We start from the raw sequence: 20,099 nt of genomic DNA on the forward strand, positions 1-20,099 counted from the left end.
CAACAGTACAGTTTCATCCGGATAGCCTATTGCCAGTGTCTCAATACACTGTTGATACGGTACTACAGGGAGTCTGATCGACAGGAACACCTTCCTCTTGCAGTATACCAGACAAGGGTATGTCAACCAAAGTCTCACCAGATACCATCAGCATTGACACCCTGTAATCATTGCCGGATTCACACCTGAACAAACATGCTGAGATGATAGCGACAGGCTATAGTGTATTCTGCAGGGGACTTTTGACAAACTGCAAGCTGCACAACCAACAGCTGTGACTTGGCTTGACTCATCTCATTCAGCACCGACTGAGCCAACATGAATCCTCCAAATTATCTTCCTTCATGATTTTGTGTCGACTGTATACAATTCTCTTACAGCTACACGAGTGCTTCTGATAAGCCGTTGGCCAAGCCACTCGCCCGCCATGGCCTCAGCTGAAGCTTCTGCAGACGATCATCAACGCGCTGTTCTTGAACGACAATTGCATGGTCTACCGAACGATGCAGAACAGCCAAATTCCAAGCCAAACATTATCATCTACGCGACAAGACTGGACAAAGTCATTCTCAGCCTAAGCTCCATCTGTGCCATCATTGCTGGTGCCTTGAATCCTCTTGTTCCTGTATGTTCAATCAATAACTTCCTCCGTATCACTGTAATAAATAACAATACAACATACTGATCACCTCACCTTAGGTTATCTATGGCCTTCTCGTCAGCGTATTCAATGGCTTCAGCAATGGATCAGTGGAAGCTTCTGAGCTACGCTCCGAGATTTCCACCTTTAGTCTCTACTATGTCTACCTAAGTATTGCTCTTTTCGTCTTCACTTACCTGGGCACCCTTGGCTTCTACTTCAGTGGCGATCGCATCGCCAGAGCCTTACGCATAGCCTACCTTGAGGCTGTCATACGCCAAAACATGGCCTTTTTCGATGTTTTGCGCCCCGGAGAGATCTCCACCCGTATCATGTCCGATATGGGTATTCTTCAGGAAGCCATCACGAGTAAAACATCAATCATGCTCAGCGCCGTTGCTACTTTCTGTGCTGCTTTCATCATCTCCTTCATCATGTACTGGAAGACCGCTCTAATACTGAGCCCCTTTTTCGTTACTATGCTTCTCATGTTTTCTGTCGGTGGTTCATATAGTGTGAAGCATCAGAAAGTGTCGAGACAAAAGTACGGTCATGCGGCTGGTATCCCGGAAGAAGCCTTTGGTGCTATCAGGCAAGTAGCTGCTTTTGGGATGCAGACCTTTGTGAAAGAAAAATATTCCCAGGGTCTGAAGGAAGCGGCAGTAGCAGAACGAAAGGCACAGATCATTGTCGCTTGTCTGATCGCCTCCATGTGCGCCATGCCGTGTCTCATCTATTCTCTTTCGTTCTGGACAGGATCAATCTTCTTAGTTAGGGGCGAGACGTCCGTGTCTGCCATCACATCGACTACACTGGCAGTAACGATTGGTATGTTTGCCATCATTCGCATTGCTCCCTCCATGCAAGCACTCGTTTCTGGTATTGCTATCTCTGGATCTTTGTTCGAGACGATATCCAGAAGATCTCCACAGGATCCTTTAGGTGATAAGGGGGAGCTTCCGGGATCCTTATCTGGAAACATCCAATTGAATAATGTCGACCTTGTCTACCCTTCTAGAGACCAGGCAAAAGTACTGGACAATATCACTTTGCAGTTCTCTGCCAACAAAACGACTGCCATAGTTGGCCCATCTGGAGGTGGAAAAAGTAGCATCTTGGGTCTTGTTGAACGATTCTATGAACCCACCAGTGGCTCAGTTTGTATGTTGAACCCCCCTTCTTGAATCTGATACGCCTACTAATCGACCCTTAGCCGTGGATGGAAATGACATCCAGTCCCTCAATCTGCGCTGGCTCCGGCAACAGATTGGACTGGTCGATCAAGACCCCATTCTTCTTGATACTTCCATTTCCGAGAATATCTGGTACGGCTGCGCAGATGCAAATGACACAACACCTGAGAGCAAGCGCCTTGATTTGGTTATCGACGCGGCCAAGAAGGCGTATGCTCACGACTTCATCATGGCTTCACCAAACGGGTACCAGACCCGTGTTGGTGAGAAGGGAATGCAGTTGTCGGGGGGTCAAAGACAACGAATTGCAATTGCTCGTGCACTCATTCGAGACCCCAAGATTCTTCTCCTGGATGAAGCCACTTCTGCTCTCGACTCAGCATCAGAAAAGGCCATCCAGGCCGCTATCGACATTGCATCCAAGCACCGTACCACAATCATCATTGCTCATAGACTATCAACTATCAGGAACGCCGACCTGATTGTTGTGTTGAGTCGAGGTCAGGTTGCTGATCAGGGCACTCACGATGAACTCATGGCTCGGAATGGGTTGTATGCAGACCTGATCGAGAAGCAGCAGATCAAAGAAGAAAGCCAGAAACAGGCTGGTGCTTCAATTGGTCAGGATGATGAGGTCGATGTAATGCTACCTGGAACACAGGGGGCTCCTCAAGAATCAGAGAATGAGAAGGCTGGAACCACTGAGGCAACAATACTTGAAGATACAACGAATGGAAACACTGATCTATCTGTGCCTAACAGGAAACGTGCTTTCTCGTTCCTGCTCGCCATGAGTAAGCCAAACTGGAAGGTTCTCACAATCGGTCTCATCTGCTCCCTCCTCGCAGGCTTAGAAATTCCAGCGTAAGTACTCTCAAGCTTCACCCTTACGAATGTCACGCTGACTGATATATGACAGCGAATCCATCTTCTTCGCCAAGCTGCTCACAATCATTGGCCTCCCTGAGAACAAGTACTCCCAACTCAGGAGAGATGTAAACCTGTGGTCTGGCCTCTACGTTGCTCTCGCAGCGGCAGGATTTGTATTCTGGTTGGGTGTTGGAACAACTCTGGCATATGCTACACAGAAACTCTCGAAACGCGTCCGAGAAACATGTTGTGATAAAATCACTGTTCAAAGTATGGAATTCTTTGATGAGGCCAACAACTCTCCCAGTGCACTTTCCAATGCCCTTTCAAAAGGCACTGACGACCTCGCCGGGATGGGCGGCTCAGTCATGGGCGGCATTCTGACCTTTACAGCTACCATTATCGGCGGTATTGCTGTTTCTCTCGCCGTCGGATGGAAATTGGCCCTGGTGTGTACAGCCACGATCCCAGTCGTTGTGGCCTGCGGATGGCTACGTCTCCAAGTCCTTGCTGCGTTTGACGCTCGCATCAGACAAAGCGGAGTGGACTCGGCTGCATACGCCGGCCAGATCGTGAGATCAATGAGGACTGTGGCTTCCTTGGGCCTGGAGAAGCGAGTACTTGGTATGTACGGCGGGTTCCTATCCAACCATGCAGCCAAGTCTCTCCGATCGATACTTGTCACTTCTGCTCTATATGCTGCGTCGCAATCTGTCGTCTACTTGTGTGCCGCGCTGGGTTTCTGGTATGGCGGAACTCTGATCGCCAATGGAGAGTATTCTGCTTTTCAAGTCTACGTCTGTTTCGTCTGCCTTATTTCAGGATCTCAAATTGCTGGATCCATTTTCACTTTTGCCCCTGACGCTGGCAAGGCAATGCACGCCGCTCAAGAACTTCAGAAGATTGCGGAGCTTCCGGACGGCGAGAAGGAAATACAATCATTCCATGCCACCGAGCACACACACGAGAAGAAAGCAGTACCAAGTCATCTTCTAGATGGACCTGACCCTTGGCAAGTGAAATTCCAGGACGTCTCATTTGCATACCCCTCACGTCCTCACAAGCCTGCTCTGAACCACTTCACTGTATCTGTTGAGCCAGGTAAAACACTTGCTCTGGTCGGTCAGAGTGGCAGTGGTAAGAGTACTTGTCTTGCTTTACTGGAGCGTTTCTACGCACTACAACATGGGCAGATTCTCGTTGACGGGCAAGACATCCGCAGCCTTGATCTGAACAGTTATCGACTAGCAATTTCACTAATCAGTCAAGAAGCCGTCATATTCTCAAGTTCTATGAGGGAAAATATCGCAGTTGGCGTTGTGGGACACGATGTCAGTGACGATGAGATTTTGGCCGCGTGTCGTCAAGCAAATATCCTCGACTTTGTCAATTCCCTACCGTAAGTACTTCGCACCTCCGTATGACGATCTCAGAATTAACAGAATGCAGTGACGGACTCGCATCACCAGTAGGAACAGGTGGTAGTATGCTCAGCGGCGGCCAAAAACAACGCATCGCCATCGCCAGGGCATTTTTACGAAAGTCTAAGCTACTCTTGCTTGATGAGGCTACATCTGCATTAGACAGTGAATCCGAGGCAGTCGTGCAGACAGCCATCGAGGCGGTCAAGAAGAACCGGACAACGATCATGGTAGCTCATCGATTGAGCACAGTTATGAATGCTGACGTGATATGTGTCATGCGTGAGGGATCTGTAGCTGAGATAGGTAGTCCGCAGCACTTGCTGGCGAGGAGGGGATTGTTTTGGGAGATGGTGAACATGCAGAGTCTGAACTGATAGACATAAGAACTCAGACAGAGCTTCAATAGAGAGAAAATACTCATAGAGTTACTAGATTGGAATAGAACTGAGCTGCAACGAAGAACACCTAGATCCGAGAATATCTTCATGTGATGTGATCCTGAGTCGGCATGCCTGTATACAACCCCTGAGACTTGTTCGAATCATGCATAAGCAGAAATACACAAAAGGTAGTAAGGGACCGTACCGGCGTTTAAGTGAGTACGCATGGCTAGGCTCGGTCACCGAGAGGCTCAAATTTGCACCAGCCATAACCCCTCATTCGATGTGACCAGTAATCACCCAGTCTCCAAGAACTGTACTGTGTCGAGCTTGTATGGTCACCACTGACTAACAACAGTCAAGCAGTTTATTGTCCTCATAGTGAGAGAACCTACACCCATCTTCTAATTATATCAAATTTTGAAGAAATCACACATCCATTCACTCACTTATATCGATTACTGGCGAGAGAATTTTTGCAACACTTACAACTATGAGCCCAGATTTAAAACCACCAGTCAATGGGAACGACGCGTCCCACGAAAAGCAAATGGAATATTGGACTCGACAACTCGAGAGGAGCAAACCAGCCGAATTTCTATTCGACAAGCCACGACCAGGTGTACTCTCTACAAGTAACATCAGTAGACAGGAGCTCAAGATCACCGGCTCACTCTACGGCCATCTTCAGCGGTTCTGCAAGAACCATCAAGTGCCCCTTCTTTCCATTCTGCTCGCCGCATTCAGGGTAACTCACTACAGACTCAGTGGTACCGAAGACGCTACCATTGGAACCAACAAGTCTGGGGCAAGCCCGAGTCCGGGAGATGTTGATACTGAGCAGTCTTCCAACACTCAACTATCCTCGAGAGACTTGCAGTGCATTCGAATCAAAGTTCAAGACGAGCTCACATTCGAACAAGTTGTACGATTAGTCGATGAGACTTTAAAGAATGCACATCTCAATCAACAAATCTCGTTCGAGGATCTCGTCTCTCAGATTTTTCCCCAAGGGCCAGGTCTGTCTCGACATCCCCTGATCCAGACGGCATTTTCTTTAGACTCTACACGTCTAATTGAAGCCCCTGTTACAGCAAATGGAGACACAGCCGAGAAGCGTTCAAGCAGCCTCCCCGTGTTGGATCTTGAGTTCCGTATATCAAAAGCTTCCGGAGGTCTCTATGGACACGCCTTTTTCTGTCAGGACCTCTTCCATGAAGAAACCATTCGCGCCATCATCGAGGTTTTCTACGAGGTCCTGACCCGCGGAATGAAGGAGCCCCAAACCCCCATTGCTTCGTTGCGGATAAACGGAAATAATACCCCTGAGATAACCGCGATATCGTCCGACTCTCAGTACTCTCGCGACTCGAGCATCATCGAAGTCTTTCAACGCCAAGTAACAGCTACGCCTGTTGCCATAGCTGTTAAAGATTCACTCCAGCAGATGACATACGACGAACTTGAAAAAGCCTCCGGCATTATTGAGGTATGGCTGAGAAACAAGGGACTTGCGCCAGAGACTCTTGTTAGTGTCTTAGCACCACGCTCTTGTCAGGCAGTTGCTGCCATCCTGGGTATTCTCAAGGCCAACCTGGCTTACATGCCTCTGGATGTTAAGGCGCCAGCATCTCGCATTGGCGCAATTCTCTCAGCGGCTCCGGGTCATAGACTGATTCTTGTTGGTCCCGATGTGGTATTCCCGGTGTTATCACAAGCAGACGTCACACTTGTCTCCATTCCAGAGATCTTCAAAGCCCGACAATCAGAGACTATCACAGATGCGACAAAACCCTCAGCAACAAGCCTGGCATATGTCATGTTTACATCGGGATCAACTGGTCAACCCAAAGGTGTGATGATCGAGCACCGCGGCGTTGTGCGTGCTGCTGCTGTTCTTTCACCAATTTGGGGTACATGTCCCGTGGCACATATAGCAAACATTGCCTTCGACACGTCCACGTCCGAGATATACACCCCTCTGTTCAACGGTGGCACAATCATATGCGTTGATGACATGGTTGCTGTCGACGCACCCCGTCTAGGAGAGCTCTTTCACAAAGAAAAAGTCGAAGTTGCGGTGTTGGCGCCGGCATTATTGAAGCAGTGTCTCTCCGCTTCCCCATCAACCTTGGAAGCGTTGCGTATACTATTCACAGCTGGAGATCGACTGGATGCCCAAGATGCGAGAAGAGTACTGGATTTGGTTCGTGAAGGTGTCTTCAATTCTTACGGGCCTACCGAGAACTCGGTTTTGAGCACCTTGTATCAACTGAGAAAAGAAGACAACTGTGTCAACGGTGTTCCAATCGGGCGGCCTGTCGCATACTCCGGCGCATACGTCGTGGACCGTGAGTTGCGACCAGTTGCATCGGGAGTGATTGGAGAGCTCCTAGTTACTGGAGATGGTGTTGCCCGCGGCTACACTGACCCAGCCCGGGACGAAGGTCGGTTTGTCAACATTATTCTCATTGAAGGAAACGAACCGGTGAGGGCGTACCGGACCGGAGACCGTGTTCGGCGCCGCCCCGTTGATGGGCTGCTGGAATTCTTCGGACGCCTAGACTACCAAGTCAAGATCAGGGGCCACCGTGTCGAGCTACCGGAGGTGGAACAGGCCCTGATGATGGCAAATGAGACTGTCATAGATGCTGTGACAGTCGTTCGTGAAGTTGGGGAAGAGAGTGATCGAGATGTTGAGCTTGTCAGTTTCGTCACAATCTCCGAGGCGGATGTGAGCGATAGTAGCCACACAAATGGCGAGACCTCAGGCGCATTGGCTGCCGAGGACAAAACGGAGCAGGGACAAGTCGACGCATGGAAAGAACACTTTGACAAGTCATCATACGCTGACATCGAAAGCCACATTGATACTGACAAGCTGGGAAGGGACTTTATCGGGTGGACTTCCATGTATGATGGGAAGCCCATCAACCTGACCGAGATGAACGAATGGTTGGACGATACCATGACAACACTTCTTGGTGGAGGGGAGCCTAGGAATGTTCTTGAGATCGGGACAGGAAGTGGTATGATCCTGTTCAACCTCCCCCGATCTATAGAAAGCTACGTTGGTCTAGAACTTTCAGAGCAGGCGGCCGCTTTCGCGAACAAAGCAGCCAATACGATTCCGGTTTTAAAGGGGAAAGTCGATGTGCGTGTCGGCACAGTTACTGACCTTAACTCCATCGATAACCCTCGCTTTAACAACCCGGATTTGGTCGTCATCAACTCCACAGTTCAGTACTTCCCCGGACCAGAATATCTCCTAAAGGCGATCGAGAATCTCCTACAGTTGGGTAGTGTTGAAAGACTGTTTATAGGTGACGTGCGGTCATATGCCCTATATCGAGAGTTCCAAGTCAGCAAAGCACTTCACGGTATCAACTTCTATTCACAGGGAATCAGTCTCGATTCTCTTCAACAGAGTATGGCGGCTATCGAACGTGCGGAAGAGGAGTTACTTGTCGACCCGGCCTTCTTCACTGCTCTCAAGGAGAGACTACCGAATCTGGTTGAACACGTTGAGATTCTGCCCAAGCATATGGTGGCTACCAACGAGCTGAGCTGTTATCGGTATGCCGTTGTGATACATGGCAAACCTGTCTCTAAATCGGCCAACAAACTTCCGGTGCGAGAGCTTGGAGACGGCCAGTGGATTGATTTCCAGAAGAACCAGTTGACCCGCCAGTCGCTCCTTGATATGCTGGATGGTCGTGCCAAGACGAACTCTGACCCTGAGCTTGACATTGTTGCCATCAGCAACATTCCATTCAGCAAGATCGTGTTTGAGCGTGGTGTTCTCGGACACTACGATAACAACAATGGCCGCAAAAGCACAGATTCAGTAGACTGGCTTGAAGGTTGCCGCGTTTCTGCTACTACTTCGATTGACACTGGCGGCTCCCTCTCGGCTGTGGACCTGCATGAAATCGCTGGTTCTGCAGGATACTTGATCCAAATCAGCTGCGCTCGACAGGAGTCACAAAACGGTGGCATTGATGCTGTTTTCTACCGCGACCCTTGTCCTGAAAGAGTATCCCGAATTCTATTCAACTTCCCGACCGACCACCAAGGACGGGACTGGAAGTCGTTCACGAACGACCCACTGCAACAACGACACTGGAGACAAGTGGAAGAGAAACTTCGATCACATCTCAAAGCACGTCTGCCATCGTATATGGTACCCTCTGTCGTTCGGGTGCTGGAAGCTATGCCCCTGAATGACAACGGCAAAGTCGACCGTCGAGAGTTGACCAAGAAGGCACAGACTCTGGTAGTTTCCAAGTCGTTCTCTGGTAGTTCATCAGCTTCCAAGTCCAAGGATCATCCACGGACTGAACTTGAACACGCAGTGTGTGATGAATTCGCAAGTGTCCTCGGCCTGAGCCAGGATGATGTTGGCATTTCTGACGACTTTTATCACTTGGGCGGACACTCACTCCAGGCTGCTAGACTGGTATCACGTTTGAACCAGCGACTTGGCTGTCGACTATATGTGTCAGATCTAGTCCGCTCACCGACACCAATGGCACTTGGTTCGCTAATAGCCAACTTGCCGACCAACATCCCCAACGGCAATGGAGTAAACGGCGACAAGAGTGATGGGACAAAGCTAATTATCAATGGGCAAGTCAATAACAACCTAGAACCACCAAGAGGGTTCTCGGAACTGTACAGTCGACCCCAGTCCAAGTTCACCATTGTCCTGATCCATGGCCTTTGGGGTCAGGGCAGTGTCTTCGCACCCATGATTCCTTTTCTTGATCCTCTATTCGACGTTCTGGTTCTCGATGACCCCTTCTTTGGTCAAGCTCAAGGACCCGAGTCAATTCAGCAATGGGCCAAGATTTACCTGGACCATGTACAGGAGCGACTAGGCAACAAGTCTGGAAGCACTCTCATATTTGGAGGGTACTCCCTTGGTGGGCTTATTGCATATGAGATGGCTTCGCTTTGGTATTCGAGACATGGCGAATATCAGGCTCTGCTACTTCTTCTTGACGCAGCGATGTATGTGTCGTATGCAGGCAACGATAATGAGCTCGAGTATGGTCTCACTCTTTTCGGACAGGAGCAGAAACAGATGGTTCACGATCATTACTCCAAAATCTCCCCATTGACCAAGCGAGAGCTGTCTACGATCAAGCCATACCTCGGTCCTTGCTTTTGCTTGTTGACCCCTGAATCTCATGATAAGGGAGCTGCGGCATGGTGGTCAAAACGATGCCCAAGCCTTCAAGTAGACTCGATAGACTGTTCGCACCATGACTTGGTTGGTAGAGTTTCGGTAGGCGAGGTCGGACGGAGAGTGAATGAACGATGTACAGAGGCATTGAAGAGTTGGGATCAGTAACTTAAGGCGATTAAATCAACATTCAATCCAATTAATATCAGAAAATGAGTATACACTTATAGATCTGGCTATTCATAATGTCATTAATCAGTCTCACTTGAAACTTCTTACTCCACGCCTCGTGCCTTCATGAAATCCACCATATCGAAGAAACTCTTCTTATATCGTCTCTCCTGCGTTGTCCTATTCACTGTTTGGATCCCAAAATGCGCATCGTAATCAGAAAATTCCCAGTTGTCACTGAAACTCCAGGCATATGCTCCTATAACTTCAACTCCATCCTCCCAGATCGCCTTGAGAGTCTCGGACAAGAAGCTCAAGTAGTAGATGCTTCGGGGCGTGTCAAACAGCTGATCAGACAGCTCCTTCTGCGCCTCGCCGAAAACCGGAAAGCCAAACTCGGTAATAGCGATAGGGATTCTCCATGTGTTGTGTAGGTAGTTGAGGTAGCTTCGGAGGTAGGTGGGTGTGATGTAAACGTAACTGTAGGAGCGATAGCCGATGTTCCACCCGTTGACAGTTGTCGTAGTTTGATTGACGCAGTACGGACGGAAAGTCGAAGTCAGGTTGGCTGCGCATTCTAGAATGCTGTCCTTGTCATCTGGAACTGGTGGTGCGATGACTGTGGCAGTGTATGGGTCGATGCCCAGGAAGTCAGCCGTGCCGCCGATGTATTTCAGATCCTCTTCGTTCAACGGGACAAAGTCAGTGAAAGTCATTTTAAACGACTCAGGATAATCTTGACCGAGGTAAATAGGATTGCAGAAAGGTCCGAGTTGGATTGAGTTGAAGTGGTCCGCAGCATACACATCCGCCTCGCTCTTGGGATCCCGCGGAACACCAAAGTTATTGTTGAACTTGAGCGCGATCTTTCCCTTTCCGCCGAGTTCTTCCTTGTACCAGTGGTAAACTCTAGCATGAGACTTGATGACGTTGTATACTGAGAGAGCATTGTATGAGTAGAGCAGGGGCTCGTTGTAAGTGAACCAGACAGGTACGCGATCAGCATAATGGCTCATAGCGACCTTTGCATAGTGAACAAAAGCATCCTGGAAAGTCTCGTTCTGGTAACCACCGTTTGTGTACCCGATCTGAGGCCTGAGCGCAGCTGTTGTGAGGTTGCTTCCGAAGAACTGAAGAGGAGTATCAAAATGAAGCAGGGTGACTTCGGGAGTCATTCCCTTTTCAAGAATGAAGTTGATTACATCATTGTAATGATCAATTCCCTCCTGATTCACAGGTGTACCGGGTAGTGCAAAGGGCAAGATTCTCGTCCACGCAATACTGAATGAGAAGTGCTTCGCGCCCATGGCAGCGACGCGCTCAATATCTTGCTTGTAGTAGTAATAGTGCTCATTCGTAACGTAATCTTTTCCACCATCATCCCGAACAAGAATATCCATGAGAGACGGCGATTTGCCCTCCTCTGCAGTAGCGCCTTCGATCTGGCTCGCAGAGCTTGCGACTCCAAAGCTAAAGTTCTTTGGGAAGTTGTAGCAGTCTTCAGGGCCAAAGTAATCTCGCGGCGGAAGAATGAGCTCGCTGCTAGGAATGGGGGTGGGCGAGACGGTAGTGCTATAGACGGCCTTCTCGGTAAAGTTGGGAGGGTTGGCGTGTTCCCAGAGAGCAGTCCACGCAGCCTGGCCGTAGGGGTCATCCGTGTCTGAGGCTTTGGTGGTGGCATTGGGATCCCATTTTCCCCATGTGGTAAATGACAGTGAAGGCACGAGAGAGATGAGAGATTCTGGCGGGTCGGCGTACGTTGTTGTGGTGGTAGGTGCAGGCACCGAGGTAGCGTATCTCACAGTCTCAGTAAGGGTGTAACTGAAGGGTGTATGTGTATATGTTGGCTCTTTTGTCTCTCTGGTTTTGCATTGCGGTCGTTCTGTAGGGCCCTCAACTTCATTGTAGACCATCTGGCCGAGAGCCAGCGACGCAGAGAGTAGCTGCAGTACAGCTTGTGAGAGTGTCATGATGGGCAATTGAGAGATAGACACTTGGCTGAGCATGAAATCATCCAGAAGGGGTCACTATATGCATATATATATATATATATATATGTCATCATATACGTTTTTTCCTGGGAAACTTAATCAAGTAGTGAGAACATACGAGACGAAATTAATGAGTCAATTTACAGTATTCTATACCAAGCTTTAGGCTATGTATTTTTTGACATCCCATTAGATGCAGTATCGGATGTCCACTTCCCATCCCATCTCATCAATTCCGCGACCTATTTCGCCGTTAAAGTCGATCCCCAGGTTTCGGACCGATTAAAACCAGTTTAATTGAGTAAAATTCGCGGGGAAAGATGCGGGGTGTAAGTTCCAACGGCCATATCCTCTCAGCCCTTCCCACTTATTCTCCAGAAAGCAGCATGAATTTCCCCTTCAAGGTAGCGTATTTTTCTTTGTTCACTGAAAATGGCTCGGTTCGGTAACTCTATCGGGCTGCGGAGGAGATGATGATGGCATTGTGAGGTGACGATCCTTGCAGTTCGTGGTTTGGAGATCCAGTTCATATGTACCCCAGACACGCGATCCAATAGAGACAGGATGAGCGAATGCCGATGTGAGAGCCGTCGGTATCTACCCATGTGCTTTTATTTCGCCGAAAAGCCGGGCTTCGGAGTATCTCAGTTCTGTATGTTCATCTATGAGCAACCGCGATAGTAAAGTATTTGTCTAAAGTCAATCGAATTATTTTAAGACTGTTGAAACTTTATCATCCTCTAAGAATTAGAATTATCGTCGCTTTACATAACTCTGCAGTGTTAAGCTTATTAGACTCGTCAATCTCAACGTTTGAGAACCTTGGTGCGTAGGGTCTAACGGTCCAACATTGGTTCAGTAATGAAGTGGTAGGCAACGGTTGTGTTTTGCAAACTGGCATGTAACTCCTTGTCTTTATTGTAAGCTCAAAGGAGATGTCAATTAAATTCAGGTTCTCTAGGATTTATTCCTGAGTCAGCGAGTTGATAGTAACGGCGTTCAGATTCGCCTCAAGCAGCTGACTTGTTCAACTGATGGCAGCAAGTCTGATTAAATCAGATATATCCCCGAGAGACGTTCCTATTAGGTCAAATGCTTGCTATACTTGAAGCTAAGGAGGCACGCTGAGGGAGCGCTGGGTTATATGCGAGGCGGTAATTATCCCATATAATTGACATGACTGATCTGGCCTGGAAATGAGAGAAGTGAAGTGAATTATACCAAGAGCTGGAGTTTATTAGACAGAACTTGGGAATATTCCTCTGGACTCTGATAGAGTAAAAGAACCCCCTCCCTGTAATAGGCCCTAAGCAACTCATATACACTGGCGGCTTCTGAGCTGGATATGAAGATATATGAGACAGTGCTTCCTTGGGTTAACTAGTAAAGGGCTGAGTCACAGCACGGTGCTGGAATATATTATGATAAGACGTACAGCTGCATCCTGGGGGTTGCGAACGATAGAACGGCTACTGGCTAACACAAATTAACACCCCAGCTTTAGTATAGAATTTTTTTTCTAACATTCTAGCCTAAGCAGCATAAACTATTTTACTAATTCCGTCTCTTATGCTTCTAGCAGCAAGGTTTTCTAATACCACGAGGCAGGGCCTACTTGAACTCGAAGAACATAGACTGTGTCCTTGTGCTGTTAGAATCCCAGTAAAAGGAACAAATATTGGAAACGGTGACGAGAGGGTCAAATAAATGCTATTGATATAGAATGGAATTGACAAGTAAGTAATGTATTGAGTATGAGCCATTTCCTGTGTAAACCCCGAATCTGCGAACCACCCTTCGTAATTTCATCAACATAGCTATCATCTCCTCAAGCTCAGCCTGATCTCGGCGACTCTTTGGTCACATTTTTAAAGGAGCATAAAGTCCATTGACTAGAAACTTGATTTGTGTAATCTGGAGTCGATTGAACACGGTTGAGGCATACTGCATAGCATTATCTCTGATGGCCGTCAGTGATCACGACGCTTACCCTGCGGTAGCTTCATCCGCTGGGAGGTATCTAGGGCCCACTGGAAGCTTCGCGTAAATGGGGTTTCTTGTATAAGTTTACATATCTTAGGTTTCTTTTCGTCTCATGTTTTATGTAATTTAGGGTCAATAGTTATGGTGATGCCTTTGTGTTGACGTAGTGGTCTCAGACAGTAGCTGTTTGCCAATGATTATTCTATTTGTTCATTCATCATCGCTATTATACAAGCATATCTCTATCTCTATCTCTATGTTGGTATCTCTAAAAAATGACTGAATTTACTGCTCAATGTTCTTCTGGTTCACCAAAACGTATCGGTATCGGGCCTTGCCCTCCTCAATATCGATAATGGTCTGGTTGGCGTCCTCCATGGGTCGCTTCTCAATCCAGGGCTTGACATTCTTCTTAACAGCAAGCTCAAGCATCTCCTCGATATCGGCGGGAGAGCCGATAAGGCTGCCGCTGAGCTTGAATCCACCCTTGATGAGAGTGAAGGCGTTGACGGGAGGGAGCAGGCCAGAGTCGGGAGCACCGACCTGGATGAAGTTGCCGCCGTGGCGGAGGAGCTTGAAGTAGTCGCTGAAGGGCATCTTGCTGCTGGAGACGGTGCAGACAATGATGTCGACGGTCTTGGCGTACTTGTTGGCCCAGTCCTCATCGTCGTCAGTGGCGATGTAAGAGTCAGCGCCGAGAGCGAGAACCTCGTCCCTCTTGGAGGCCTTGCGGGAGATACCGACGACCTTGTCGGCGCCGAGAGCCTTTGCGAAGAGGATACCGAAGTGACCCAGGCCACCGACACCGACGATACCAACAGTCTTTCCGGGACCGCAGCCGTTGTTGCGGAGAGGAGCGTAGACGGTGACACCACCGCAGAGCATGGGAGCGGCAAGCTCAGAGGGAAGCGCCTCGGGGATCTTGACGACGAAACGAGAGTCGGTACGGTTGTAGTCGGCGTATCCACCGTAAGACTTGCCGATGCCGTCGGGGTAGACGGAGCCGTAGGTGCTGACCATGTTGTCGCAGTAGTTGACTCGGCCGGCAGAGCACTCAATGCAGTCCTCACGGAGACAGCTGCGAGCCTGGGCACCTACACCGACGCGGTCGCCGACCTTGATGTTCTTGACGTTCTTGCCAACCTTGACGGCCTTGCCGACGATCTCGTGGCCGACACAGCAGGCTGTTGTTTGTTAGTATAGACGCAAAATGAGACAAGGTAGAATTGACTTACGGAAAGGTGTCTCGCCCCAGCCAGATCGGAGAGTGTGAAGGTCAGAACCGCAGACGCCGCAGTGAGTGATCTTGATATCGACGTCGTTCTCCTCCCACTTCTTGGGCTCGAATGAACCCCATTCCATCTTTCCGTTGGCGGACTCGGCATCCTTGCCCAACCATCCCTTGAACTCGTATTCGGCCATGTTGAAGGTGGTTGTATGTATTATAAGATGTGTAGATATATAAGAGTCGTATGGGTAGGCGAGAGTTGTATAAATAAGAGTAATATGATTCAATTAAAATAAACAAACTATCTAGGAACTATTGAAACTCTTTATATATAATCATCATAGACTGCCAATGTTAAACTTTTTCTTCTAGTCCATGGAAATTCCGCCAGCATCCAAGGCAAAACCACAAGCTCGGATCCGACACCTAGTCCACAACGTCATAGAAAGCGAAAAAGTGAATTTATCAGCATCAATATCTGGATCTGGATATAATCGGAGTTAGCAGCATAGCGTAGCGCAGCGTGTATAGAGCGAAAAAAGGAAGCCATCGCCGTTGGTCAGAGTGTCTTCGTTTGCCCACTAATCAAAAGCATCAACCCAGAGACAAAGAGGAAAAAGGGCCGGATGGAGAATGCATGTCATGTTCAAGGAAGAGAAGCGGGTCGCCACGAGGCAGAGTCATCGGTAGTTGTGATGAATTACGTAGACTATTCTACAGTGTCATATCTCAAGATCGAATCGAGGCGAATTGTATACGTACTTTGGATCTGAGACAGACTGTTTCATCTGACAAGTCCAATCAAAGTAAAGGTCTGACATCAGCATCCAGTGTCCACGTTGAAGCATGGTTGTCTGGGTTTTCTGGGTTGCTGGGGGTTCTTGGTTGTCAGACTTTTTCGGACTATTGATGTCAGCAGGTTGCATTAGCTTGTTTTTTCCACATGGAAGAGATCCACTACGGTAGTTAGATCTTATCAATTCGGAACAATATTCGAAGCATGGGACGATTCAATTTGACCCTTCATGTCAGCAATCAAGCCCATGCAATGCAGACTAGGGGTTACTAGACTTAGAGTGCTGACCGTAAACCCGATTTCATTCTTATCAATATCTTCTTTTCTTTTTCCATCCCGGAGTTTACACACATTTTCCATGTCAGCAGAATAGGAACAAGACGAGTCGAAAACCTTGACGCAATACTAGGACCACTTGCGGAGATACTTTGTCAATCGCACTCTGTACGTAACAAGGCCGCCCGTCTCTTCCGGAATGGCCGAACCAGTTCCACCGCGACCGCATCACATATATCCGGATTTGCTTACTCAACAACCTCCGATCCTCAAGCGGCATAAACAATGCCGCAATACTTCGGAGCCGACGGATCCAGACGATGATTGGATGGGCATCACTGACGCCAGGGACAGGAGGAGACGTCAGAACCGTATTAACCAGAGAGCATATCGTCAGTTTAACCACTCAAACCCCACAACCAAAAGGCGGTATATCATTGAAGCTGACAGTGACAAAGGTAAACGGAAAGCCCGGGACACTGTTCACGATGGCCTGACTACAACCTCTGAGGGTATCCTCATCTTGCCAACGCCTCGGGACCGTGCGATAGCATACGCGTTCATGCAACTTGTCGAGGTGCAACACAGTCTCAACTCTCACCGTCCAGCGATGCTGCCCTCTCTTATTCGTCTCAATGCCGTTAATGCCGTGTCAAAAAACGCTTCACATATAGGCATCCCACTTGAAGGTTTATGCTGCGACGATGTGACGTCTCCATGGAGCATCAAGACTTTGGGCCCCCTAGAATCCACCACAACTTCTCTCTCATGTCCCGAGTCTTTACATCCCACAAAATTACAAACCGAGATTGAGCATCATCCCTGGGTTGACCTGTTACCTTTTCCGCAGTTGAGAGATAATATGCTAAGAGCATATACGGGCGGTTTCATTGACGAGGATGAGCTGTGCTTTGATATCCTCGGAGTTACGTGTAGTCAAGGCTTGGACGACGCATATCTTATTGTCTGGGGAGAATCACACAATCCAACAAGTTGGGAAGTCAGCGTTGGGTTTCTCAAGAAATGGGGATGGTTATTGAAGGGCTGTTCTGAGTTGGTCCAGTCAACCAACAGATGGCGACAGCAGAGAGGTGAGTCGACACTGAATATTCTGATCTGACCAGAAATGTGTCAATTGAATTGAGGCGATACACGTCCCTCAACGCAATTCTCTAAAATAACCCTGAAAAAGGGCAATGATACCTAAAATGGATCTCAAACGAATGTAGCGAAGAATAATACGCAAATACCCAAACCCCATCATCTTCTCTACTGCCAGCAGTACGTCTCCATACCTTTGTCATCGCACTTGATTGAGAAAGGATCATTCGAAGGTCTTCCGCTGCAAAAGTCCTTGACCCCCCAGTTTCCGTGACAGTACAGGTAGCCGTCTTGGGCTCCGATGGCAACATCTGGATATATCGATCAGCATACATTCTCGAATATGAAGGGGAGGGCATCTTACTCAGATCAATGGTCGTTCTCTTCAAACGGTTCTTGATGTCGTCCCACTGAACAGTTCCCTTGGGTAACTTGGTCCAGCAGCCACAGTTGAACCAACGACCGTTTTCTCGGATGTTGCATTGCGTGCAAGATTGATGGAAGTTTCCGCTATTTCCCAAGTATTAGCAATTTCCCTCAAAGACATTCACACGTTAAGACTCACTTTTTACCCTGGTACAGCTCCCCGTCCATGTTGATGAGGCACTTACCCAGTTCAAGCCAAGTACAAAGATAGTTCCCGTTCTTGTCAGGGCACTCAGCAACAAGCCAGGGTGAGCTTTTGTAGCCGTTGGTATAGCCATTCTTGCGCGGGTTATTGTCGTCTGCCTTGCTGAGGTAGTACCGGATGTTCTTGCACTTGTCGAGAAAACCGCCCGTCTTGAAGCGCGTCTCTAGGTTGGATCTGGTTTGGATGGCGGCGTAGTTGGGTTCCCAGTCATTGTTGTAGAGGGTATGAGATGTACCATTTGCGTCCGTGAAGGTGATGTTTGGGCTGGGCTTCCCGAACCGGGAAGCGAATAATGGTGGGATAGAGGGCTCGGCAGCGAAGACGCCGAGGGTGAAGGTTAGAAGGAGAAACTTGAAATTCATTTTAATGAGTGAAACTTGTAGCTGTTTAGCGAGCGAATTTGTTGTTGGATGTTCATAGATTCTGGGTTCATGGCGCTACTATATAAACTCATCGGGAATCGATCTGAGTATGTGACTGGGATAGCCGGCTTGTTCAAGACAAAAGTCCTTGCGATATAGAGCACAGGCTTTTACTGTCTCTTTGATCAAGGTAAGGCATTGGCCACCTTGACAAACACAGAGACTGCTATTTTCGAGGCATTGAACAAAGGCATCAGGGAACACAACATTCCCATCGTTCCGACTTCATACTGAAATGGGACTCTACAGGGTATGTATCAACTTGGCAGACCAGGAATATACATATATGTCAAAGGGATTGTCGCACAGAGATGGCCCGCAAGTTGCTCACAGGACACAACTCGAGAGATCAATAGAAGTACGAAAAAGGAACACTTCAACACGAAGCACTCGTCATAGAAACCACCCAGAGTTGCCTATTGGCGATGAGCCAATCCTCTGATTACCGCCGGATTATCGAACCGAAGCTTGAGCGGCAAGTGTTCATTTACTGATGAGTTGGGGTTCCGGGGGAAAGACTTGTCAACGAGCAGGCTCTTTGGTGTGTCTGGTGGGATGACTACAACACGATGCCTTCACGTAAATTAGTGGGTCTTTTGCATACATTGATGGACCTTCGGTCTTTGTTAATTTAAGAGTTAACTAAATTAGGCTATAGGTTTATGGTGATGCCCTTGGTTGATCGATTGAGCCATGACTATGAGTTTTCGACGAGCCCACCAAGCGATTGATTGAAAGTTGAGGAGAACGGAACAACAGCTGAGCATACAGCTGAATGTGTTACCCAAAGGCGGAAGGATATAGATACTCCCAGCAGATATGGTCAAAGGCAAACTCATACCAGATAGTCATACTCATCTCTTGATCAACTTTACAAATCATGGTGTTTTTCCCTTCCCAGTGTCAAATAACTGGATAGTTACATACCCCGCAATTTGCATCACGACTTCAATAGCTTCTCTCATCACAAACACACAACATCTCCACATCATCCTTCACTCCTTCATAAACAGACATAATGCCTCGTTCAGATGAAGCAGAAGCCTTCTTCCACGCCGTCTACTCAGCCGTCCAAGAAATCCCACATGGCAAAGTCACTACATACGGCCACATCGCCGCGCTAGTAGGAACCCGTGAGTTCACTCTACTTCACCCCAAACATCTACACAGTTAACATGATATAGCACAAAGGCCTCGCCAGGTGGGCGTTTGTCTAAAACACCTTCCTGCTGATCCGTCTCAGCACTTCAACCACGATAATGTGCCGTGGCAGAGAGTCATAAACTCCAAAGGACAAATATCACCAAGGTAAGTCAACTTCCCTCAATCTCAAGGAGCATGACTCACTCTGTAGATCTCAACCAGGAGGATCTCGCTCACAGGCTCAAGCTCTTGAAGCCGAAGGCGTAGAGGTAGAAACAAATGCCCTCGGCGAGCACTCAGTAGACTTTTCACGCTATGGGTGGTTCCCAGAAGTACTCCCATCAGAGGAGGATGAGAATGATTAGAACGGTTTTGAACTAGTATTTACCACTATCGGTTTGAGACAAATAAGGTCCCGTATATGTAATGTAATGCGACCCCAATCAGGGCCTTCATAAAAGTCGTCCCATCTTCCGCTCATCCTTCAGTAAAAGTTCCACCCAACTTCCCTGTAGGGAAAAAAGTAAATAGTAGAAAATAGAGAAATGACACACATGTACAAAGGCAGAACCCAAATAGCAGACATTTTTGCATCGAGCCGCTCGTGTAAGTGAAGAATTCTCTTCGAGGCAAGAAAAAGAGCAAGTGAAAATAAATCCTCC

The 20,099-nt window shown here is 48.2% G+C and overlaps 7 protein-coding genes across 7 annotated transcripts; 4 read left to right on the forward strand and 3 right to left on the reverse strand.

Moving 5' to 3' along the window:
• Window positions 1–427: 427 nt before the first annotated feature.
• FGSG_11988 (uncharacterized protein) lies at window positions 428–4,501 on the forward strand (the record flags this gene model as incomplete). The annotated part of the gene is made up of 5 exons (XM_011319210.1): window positions 428–625; window positions 700–1,801; window positions 1,854–2,697; window positions 2,753–4,102; window positions 4,153–4,501. The coding sequence occupies 5 exons, from the start codon at window positions 428–430 to the stop codon at window positions 4,499–4,501; spliced, it is 3,843 nt and encodes a 1,280-aa protein (XP_011317512.1).
• A 1,453-nt stretch (window positions 4,502–5,954) lies between these two features.
• FGSG_11989 (uncharacterized protein) lies at window positions 5,955–9,687 on the forward strand (the record flags this gene model as incomplete). Its single annotated transcript, XM_011319211.1, has 2 exons — window positions 5,955–9,520; window positions 9,642–9,687. The coding sequence occupies 2 exons, from the start codon at window positions 5,955–5,957 to the stop codon at window positions 9,685–9,687; spliced, it is 3,612 nt and encodes a 1,203-aa protein (XP_011317513.1).
• A 283-nt stretch (window positions 9,688–9,970) lies between these two features.
• FGSG_01685 (uncharacterized protein) lies at window positions 9,971–11,836 on the reverse strand (the record flags this gene model as incomplete). The annotated part of the gene is made up of 1 exon (XM_011319212.1): window positions 9,971–11,836. One exon carries the CDS (start codon window positions 11,834–11,836, stop codon window positions 9,971–9,973), a length of 1,866 nt encoding a protein of 621 aa, XP_011317514.1.
• A 2,289-nt stretch (window positions 11,837–14,125) lies between these two features.
• FGSG_01686 (uncharacterized protein) lies at window positions 14,126–15,262 on the reverse strand (the record flags this gene model as incomplete). The annotated part of the gene is made up of 2 exons (XM_011319213.1): window positions 14,126–15,024; window positions 15,076–15,262. 2 exons carry the CDS (start codon window positions 15,260–15,262, stop codon window positions 14,126–14,128), a joined length of 1,086 nt encoding a protein of 361 aa, XP_011317515.1.
• Window positions 15,263–16,339: 1,077 nt separating this feature from the next.
• FGSG_01687 (uncharacterized protein) lies at window positions 16,340–17,260 on the forward strand (the record flags this gene model as incomplete). Its single annotated transcript, XM_011319214.1, has 1 exon — window positions 16,340–17,260. One exon carries the CDS (start codon window positions 16,340–16,342, stop codon window positions 17,258–17,260), a length of 921 nt encoding a protein of 306 aa, XP_011317516.1.
• Window positions 17,261–17,267: 7 nt separating this feature from the next.
• FGSG_01688 (uncharacterized protein) lies at window positions 17,268–18,234 on the reverse strand (the record flags this gene model as incomplete). Its single annotated transcript, XM_011319215.1, has 3 exons — window positions 17,268–17,552; window positions 17,606–17,751; window positions 17,807–18,234. The coding sequence occupies 3 exons, from the start codon at window positions 18,232–18,234 to the stop codon at window positions 17,410–17,412; spliced, it is 717 nt and encodes a 238-aa protein (XP_011317517.1). The 3' UTR covers window positions 17,268–17,409.
• Window positions 18,235–19,312: 1,078 nt separating this feature from the next.
• FGSG_01689 (uncharacterized protein) lies at window positions 19,313–19,802 on the forward strand (the record flags this gene model as incomplete). The annotated part of the gene is made up of 3 exons (XM_011319216.1): window positions 19,313–19,427; window positions 19,479–19,602; window positions 19,649–19,802. The coding sequence occupies 3 exons, from the start codon at window positions 19,313–19,315 to the stop codon at window positions 19,800–19,802; spliced, it is 393 nt and encodes a 130-aa protein (XP_011317518.1).
• Window positions 19,803–20,099: the final 297 nt, after the last annotated feature.

The sequence above is a fragment of the Fusarium graminearum genome, chromosome 1, assembly GCF_000240135.3.
Source record: "Fusarium graminearum PH-1 chromosome 1, whole genome shotgun sequence".
NCBI classification, from domain to species: domain Eukaryota; kingdom Fungi; phylum Ascomycota; class Sordariomycetes; order Hypocreales; family Nectriaceae; genus Fusarium; species Fusarium graminearum.